This window comes from Hypanus sabinus, chromosome 8 (assembly GCF_030144855.1).
Source record: "Hypanus sabinus isolate sHypSab1 chromosome 8, sHypSab1.hap1, whole genome shotgun sequence".
NCBI lineage: Eukaryota > Metazoa > Chordata > Chondrichthyes > Myliobatiformes > Dasyatidae > Hypanus > Hypanus sabinus.
In genome coordinates this window covers 124882011-124890292 of record NC_082713.1, presented here as the reverse complement: position 1 = coordinate 124890292, position 8282 = coordinate 124882011, and the positions used below count along the sequence as shown (strand labels likewise).

At 48.3% G+C, this 8282-nt stretch overlaps 1 protein-coding gene across 1 annotated transcript; it reads left to right on the top strand.

The window, feature by feature from the left end:
* The first annotated feature begins 295 nt into the window (after positions 1-295).
* LOC132398397 (putative nuclease HARBI1) lies at positions 296-7835 on the top strand. Its single transcript, XM_059977768.1, has 2 exons — positions 296-527; positions 1715-7835. The coding sequence occupies exon 2, from the start codon at positions 2258-2260 to the stop codon at positions 3482-3484; it is 1227 nt and encodes a 408-aa protein (XP_059833751.1). The 5' UTR covers positions 296-527; positions 1715-2257; the 3' UTR covers positions 3485-7835.
* Positions 7836-8282: the final 447 nt, after the last annotated feature.

The following is an 8282-nucleotide window of genomic DNA, read 5'->3' as shown; positions in this document are numbered from 1 at the left end:
GGAAGCTGAGGGGGGCCATGAAATGTCTTCGGTGAGAACTTGGGGGAAAATACCAAGGGGTTTTGTACATAACATTAAAAACATGAGGGCAAATTGGGAGAGGGGAGGAGGACTCAAAGAGAAAGGAGGGAATTTATGCCTAGAGCCAGGGTAACTGAATGACTACTGTACTACATATCGAGAATTCAAAGGGACGTGGGATCGGTCAGGGGGCAACTCTGTAATGGGGGAGGGGCAGACCCGCGACTTGGAGAAAGGGGCAACTGCTGCTGCAGGATCCGGAGACACACACCTGGAACGGTTCAGCTCCGGGATCCGAAGGGCAGACCCGCGGTACTGGGAAGGGTTAGATCCAGAGACCGCAGAAGGAGTGGGGGCCAAAGGCAGCTTTGGGATCCCGAGAGGCAGGCCCAGGGATCTGGAGGCCGGCCCGAAGCCCCGGGGGCGGAGCAGGACTCCCCCTCCTCCTCCTTCCCTCACCACCGGCAGAGCGAGAGAGGAGCGGCTTCACTCGGAGCCCGGCCGCTGTGAGTTCAGCGTAAGCGGGGTTTGGGCGGCCGGCGGGCGGGCGGACAGACAGACTAGCGGTGGGAAGGCGACAGGCGAGGCTTCGTCCCCGCTAACGCTGGGCCTGGGATCCCCCGTTACCCCGCTCCCCGTGCGGCAGCGCTGCCCGAACGTCAGGCCGTGCCGGGAGAAGGTGGGCGTGAGGATCGCCGGAGCTCGGCGGCGCCCAGGCCCGGGAGCGGGTCTCCGCGGCAGGCGGACGCTGACCTCCTTGCAGCTCCCGCAGCCGCAACGGTTCATCCGCAGTCCTTCCCGCACCTCCTCAATCCCTCCTCCTTCTTCTCTCAGCCCCTCCCTCAGCCCCTCCTTCTTCTGCCTGAACTTTCCCTTCTCTCTCCCCAACTCCTCCCTCCTCTGCCTACCCCAAACCTTGCCCTTTCCCCTTCTCCTCTCATTGTCATTACCCAGTCCTTCTCCTCAGTCCCCCTCTACCGCTTGTCCTCTCCTCCCTCTCAACCCTTCCTCCACTCCTCCCCGCTACACCTCCTCCTATTCTCTCCGCTACCCTCACACTATCCCCACTCCTCATCATCCTTTTCTTCCCTAATCCTCTCCTCCCCCTCAACCACCCTTCCTCTTCTCCTCCCCCTCAACCACTCCCCTCCTCCTCCCCCACACCCCTCCACCTCCTCCCTTTCCTTCCCCCCAAGGCTCCTGCCCCACCTCTTTTGGCTCTTCCTCAGCCACCTTACATCTTCCCTCATCCTCTTCTTTCTTTATCTTACCATCTTCTTATTTCTTTCTTCCCCTCTCCTTCTCTCCCTCACTTGTGCCTCCCCTCTTTTCCTCCTCCTGCTCACTCCTTTCTTCTTGTTCCACTACCCTCTGCCCTCCTATCCACCTCGCATTGTTTCTCTGTTCATTACATTACCCCATAACCACCTTCACTCTAATCCCATGCTCCCCATCCCACTTTTCTCTTGTCCCCTTCCCAGCTCCCATCTGCTCACCTCCAGCTCCCATCCTCTCTCTCCCTCCTTTCTTTTCACATCACTGGTTCATCCTCATCCTTCCTTACTTTCAGCTTCCCTTATTCAATCGTGCTCCCTGTTTCTTCCGCTCTCCCCTCCAACTAATTGGTCAATTCTTTTTTTTTGCAACGACTTGCATCTTTAATCTAAAATCAGTCTCTGCTTTTTTTTTGTAGGATCATGGCTTCCTTCCTCCCTCACTAACCAGTGCAAAAAAATCCATAGCCAATCACCCTATACTGACACCATGTTGGCATCTTGAACTATTTGGCTGTGAAGGTATGTTGTTGGCATTTCTATCAGGTTGAGCTTACAAGGTGTGAACTCACGGACACGCTGGGAAGGAGACTCTACCTAATAATGCCCGCTTTTTAAGTGCTTTGTATGAATAATCAGGTTAACTCATTTGCTGCGTGTCAAGTGAAGACAAACAGCTATGTGGCCTTCCTCTAAGGGTCGATTGTTCCCTGCGTGAAGAGCAGGTACAGGTGATTGTTTAGTGCTCCTACAGTTCTGGCTCGAAGGCTCCTGCTTGAAGTTCTTCTGAGAGTATTTTCGCCAAGAGAAAATTTGGGTCTTGCACCCAGTTCTGTTTAATGGAATTTCATCGGGAGTCAGACCTGGATCGGCTGAGTTCCTCCAAGGAAGCTAGAAGAATGTAGCTACGGGCAGCGTAAGGCATTTGAAAAAGCACTGAGCAACTTCATTACCTCTTGGCCATGGGAGCTTTGGTGGTTGTCCCTCTGGGTCTGCAGCACGATCAAGAGCAGGAGGAGAAGGTTGAGCAGAAAGCCAGGCTTGCCAAGGTACTCCGAAGGAGAAGAGAAAGAAAGACCGTCCCTCGGAGACCCTATACCCCGAGAGTCTACAAGGAGCCCCGGTCCTACCTTCAGCTCTCTGAGGAGCAGTGCATCCAGAGATTGAGGTTCTCAAAGGCGGTGGTGACAGAGATCTGCCAGCTTCTGCAGGCAGAGCTTCAGCCCCGTACCCGAGCTTGGACTGCTCTGCCAGTGGAAGTGAAGGTCACTGTCACCCTGAACTTCCTGGCCTCTGGCTCCTTCCAGGCAGCTGCCGCCGCTGATCTCTGCCATATCTCGCAGTTTGCAGCACACTGCTGCATCCGGGACGTGACGGATGCCCTCTACTCCAGGAGGGAGGACTTCATCTCCTTCCCCGAGGGCGCGGAGCAGCAGGCTGAGAGGGCAGATGGGTTCGCCCACATTGCCAATTTCCCCAAGGTGCAGGGAGTGATAGACTGCACCCACGTAGCTCTCCGCACTCCCCACATGAAGCCAGAGCTGTACAGGAATCACAAGGGCTTCCACTCACTCAACGTGCAGCTCCTCTGTGACCACGAGCAGAAGTTCCTCATGGTCAATGCTATGTACCCTGGCAGCTCGCACGATGCCTTCATCTTGAGGCAGTCCGAAGTGCCTGCCATGTTCCAGCCACCAGACTGCTTAGATGGTTGGCTTTTGGGTGATAAGGACTACCCCCTCCTTCCGTGGCTACTCACCCCTGTCCAGTCTCCTGCGAGCACTGCCCAGTGCAATTACAACCAAAGCCATAGGGCCACCAGGAGCCTGGTGAAGGATGCTATTAGGGTCCTCAAGGCGAGATTTCGGTGCCTAGACAGATCTGGCGGGGCTCTTCAATATTCTCCGGAGAGGGTCTCGCGTTTCGTTGTCGTCTGCTGCATGCTACATAACCTGGCCATCATGCGGGGACAGCCCTTGCCTGAAGACTTCCAGCAAATGGATGGCGAGGATGACGATGATGACAACGACAATGATGAAGATGAGGAGGAGGAAGTTGAAGAGCAGGAGGTAGCTGATGATGAGGAGGAGGAAGGGAAAGTGAAGGAAGAGAATGCTGGTGATCGCCAGCAAAGAGCATTGTCTGGACATACCATCCGGGCACACCTCATAGCCCAGAGATTCTCATGAAGACCCAGCCTCACTAGTTCAACAGCCTGACACATTGGCATTCTTTCACCCAGGCTTTGCCACCACGTGACTTTTGAAATCCCTGGTAAGTCCCAGTGGCTGGTAGTGAGCAGCAGGATTTGTACCGATTCACCTTGGCAGCATGACGTACATTTTCCACTGTACAGGAATTTTGGCAATCAGTTATAACCAGAAGCACCGCCAATTAAAAGGTGTTACGATCACGTAGCAGTTCATACAACGCTATCGCTGCTTGGGATGTTGGAGTTTGGAGTTCAATCCTGGCGTAAGGAATCATGGAATGCATGTGTTTTCACTGGCTTTTTTGGTATCCCCCACAGTCCAAAGACGAAGCTGTTAGGTTGTAAGTTGTCCCGTGATTAGGATCTGGGTTGCTGAGCAGTCCAGCTCAGAGAGCTGGAAAGGCCTATTCCACACTGTCTCTCTAAATAAAAAATAATAAAAACTAATATAAAGCCTTTAAGTTTTGCAACAGCAAGTGGAAGATTCCCAATACCTTCCAATCAACAACTGCAGGGACTAATGTATGTTGAGAAAAGTAATCTTCTAGCCTGCATAATGGCTGCTTCTGCCAGGAATACCCCTGCCATGTTCCTGATGGTGTAAATGCATCCCCAGTCAGGAAGATGCCTGCTATAGCCTTGGTCGACAAGCGTAATTCTCACCACACTGAACAACAGCATACCTCCTAAACTAGGACGACAGCAGCCTCAGCTACCAGTAAGTTGGGGTCAATGTGCCACGTTGTTGCGGTCTGTCATTGGCCCAGTGACTACACTGAGTGTACATGTAATTGATAATGAACTTACCAATTACCTGGGGAAACCTTTATCTGTTCAACCCCGTAAAAGCAGTGTCAACTGTGTACTTGACCACCTGTAAACTGGACATCAAAATTTGACAACATCCCTGAGTGGAGAAGTGATTTCTCTCCTAGGTGTTACCTCTAGTACCAATGGCACTGACCCTGCAACTGATGTTGCCTTTCATTTCCCAGAAACACTGCGTCAGATGTGAAAGGGAGTTGTGGTGCTTCGCTATTTTCTGCCTGGGTCTGTAATAACCCCAGACTAACTTCCCCGCAAAGCCACTGCCAGTAAATAAAAAATAACTTTTGCTATACTGTCTGTTCCCATGTTGGTTTTGCTCCTTGGTGCCCACCTCAGCAGAAGACTTTGAAAGCAGAAGCGAAGGAACAAATCTTAAGTAAATGCTTCTAAACTAAGTTAAAACATTGGAGAAGTACCACTAAATATTTCAGAATGGTGATGTTAACTAATCATCCCTTCTTTTTCATGCCTGATCTTTAACTGCCTTTGCCTAGCCACTTACTACACATCACTCTTGACTGAGTAGCTGGATGGTTGTTCTTCAGAGTGAGGAGGCAGCTGGTGGCTGTGGAGCCTGACACTGCACCGTCTTGGGCCGAGGCACAGTGGTCTGGGTTTGCTGGTCGAAGGGCGTTGGGTGGAAAGCTAGCAGTGGGAATATGAAAGAGGCAAGGCAGTAGATCCTAGTACCACACATCTGCTCATGGTGCCAAAGTAACGAGATGTACAGCCTACTTACAGTGCTGCCATCACGGCCTCAGGACCTGTGCCCTGTAGCTGGGAAGTTGTCCTTCCTATTGTGAGTCTGGCAGCCAACTTTGTAGTAAAGGCCAAGATTAAGATTAGCTTTATTTGTCACACGTACATAAAAGCATACAGTGAAATGTGTTGTTTGCACCGATGACCAACACAGTCCGAGGATGTGTTGGGGGCAGCCCACAAGTGTCGCCAAGCTTTCAGCACCAATGTAGCATGCTCAGAACTCACTGATCATAATGCTAAGCACGTCTCTAGAATGTGGGAAGTAACAGGAGCACCAGGGGAAACCCACATGGTCACGGGGAAAACGTACAAACTCCTTACCAGCAGTAGTGGGAATTTAATCCAAAATTATAACAAGATTGGAAAGAGGCAGTTTTGGAAATGTCAGGTAGAATTTCCCCAAACAGAGTCCTCATTACTGTTTTGTATGTCAGTCGAGGCAGGCCACTGCTGCTCACAGGAAGGGGGTGCAGTGTGATGCTTTCTCCATTCTGAGTTCCTTAAACCCCATCACGCCATCTACAGCTGCCCTCACTCCCAAGGCAGTAGCCTTCCTGCAGCCAGGGATAAAGCTCTCCTGAGCACCAGCCCAGGCATAGGTATGTGGTTCACAGTTACTGGAATGAATGGTTGGTGTATCTATTGATCTTTGCTATTTTTTAATGGTTGCAATTATAAAACATAGCTAAAAGTAGATCCTGTGGTGTAATCAAGCCTTTTATATTTGAGAAAAATGCACCGAGGAAACAGTACATGGGTAGATTTGGTGCTACCTTAACTTGTAGATTCAGTTGGTGATAAGGAAGGCAAATGCAATGTTAACATTAATTTCAAGAGAACGAGAGTATAAGAACAAAGATGTAATGCCGAGACTTGTACTTGGAGTACTGTGAACAGTTTGGGCCCCTTATCTAAGGAATTTGCTGGCACTGGAGAGGTTCTAGAGGAGGCCTATGAGAATGGTCCTGAGAATTAAAGGGTTAACATATGGGGAGTGTTTGATGGCTCTGGGTCTGTACTCGCTGAAGTTCAAAAGAATTGGGGGGAGGGATCTCATTGAAACCTATCAAATATTGGAGGGCCGAGATAGTGGATATGGAGAGGATATTTACTATACTGGGGGAGTCCAGGACCAGGAGGCACAGCCTCAGAATAGAAGGACGTCCTTTTAGAACTGAGATGGGGAGGATTTTTTTCAACCATAGGGTGACGAATCAGTGGAATTCGTTGCCTCAAACAGTTATGGAGGCCAAGTCATTGAATATATTTAAAGCAGAGGTTAATAGATTCTTGTTTAATAAGGGTGTCAAGATTACATGGAGAAGGCACAAGAATAGGGTTGAGAGGGATAATAAATCAGCCACGATGGAATGGTGCAGCAGACTCAGTGGGCTCCTATGTCTTATGGTCTTCGAGGAGAGGAATAGAAAGTGCATACAAGTGACTTTATATACTGTATATTGCTAGTTTCCTCATGTCTAGGGAAGTACATGCATTGCCTCAAGAGTACTACTTAGAACCTCTTGGGATCAACATTAATTAAAAGGGATTTGATCATGTTATATCCAGTTAGTCTGTGATCACATATAAAGCCTCCACACGGTCAATTCCAGTTATCACATAAGTAGCCATAACACCTTTATCCTTTGACCATATCCTTGATCTTTTTTACTCTGTCACACTCAGAGGAAGCCTAATTTTAAGGTGATTGGAGGAAAGTATGGGTGAGGGGGGGGATATCAGAGTAAGTTTTTTTTAACACAGAGAGTGGCAGCCAGAGTCAGAAAGGATCCTTGAAACAGGGGCGGTCTTGACCTCGCTTGTGGCTTCAATTGTGTCTGTAACATTAGGTAAATTCATTCCACGAGCCACCTTGTCAAAGCAGAGCCTCCTAAGGCGCTGCTTCTCAGCAAAGTAGATCTGAGGCCACCTTGACCTAGCTGCTAGGTAAGACCTCCTATTCCAATTTCTACTACTTCCCTTGCATCAGGAAGCCCTGCAACATGAACCCTCTGTGTACTCACCCTGTTGTAAGCGATGCCCAGTTGCATGGTCACCAAAACCACTGCACACCTCCGCCCACCCCACTGCCAACATCTGATATAATTATTTAATTGCTCAAAAGGTCCCAGAAATGATTGCTGTGTTTGTCACTACCTGAAGGCTTCAACATCGTCACAAAATACACGTATATCTATAACCTCCCACAAGTGACTGATGATACATTAGATACCATTGGGATTGAAACACAGTAATAAGGCAAAGTTTCCCACTGTGGTGTGTTCGCTGGCCATATGCTGGTTTAGCATGTCAACATCAAGGATGTACGATTGTCATCTGGCCACAAGTTTCCTTTGATGGTGCAGGTAACTCCCACTATGATTGGAACTAAAAATGTGTGTTAACAATTACTACTTCAAACTTAAGGCATTTGGTATATCATTGCTCTTGTGAAGACCAGCAGGAAAATTGAAATAAAAAACCCCTGCAGATGCTGGAAATTGAAGTAAAAACAGAAAATGCTGGGAACGTTTAGAAGGTCAGAATCTGCGGAGAGAGAAACTGAGTTAATGTTTCAAGACCCTTTGTCAGAACTGGCACCATCGCAGCCGCAAACTTAACTGTTTATTCATTTCTATAAATGCTGCCTGACCTGCTGAGTTCCTCCAGCATTTTGTGTGTTGTTATGTGTTAATTCATGTTATTTCTGAAATAAACCAGATTGATTTTTTTCCACATGCAAAGTCATCTTACTAGAGTGCTTTTCTTTGTAAAGAACAAGTGTGTCAAGTTCGAAGTCAAATACAATGAAAAAAATCCAGGGCCATTTTGTATTATAAGACATATAGCAATAGAAGTTCATCTCTGATAAATATTCTCTCCTGCCAGAGCTTTCTCTTCCAATTTATGTTCTATAAGTACGCCCTCATGGCTTCCTTTGGTTCCGGAATTACTTCCTATCATTTCGATTTTACATTTGCAAATTTAGACATTGCACTCTCCTAAGTCTATATCTATCATTGCAATACGTTATTGATATGTTATCCCTTTCCATAACTAGCAGAAATTATCTTTGCCACCCTTTGCATTTTCTTCCTTTTAGTCTCTTTTTATTAAACTTTGTGACACGTGACATAAAATTCACACCCTCTGTAAAAAAAAAACTTATGGAAAAATCTACACCA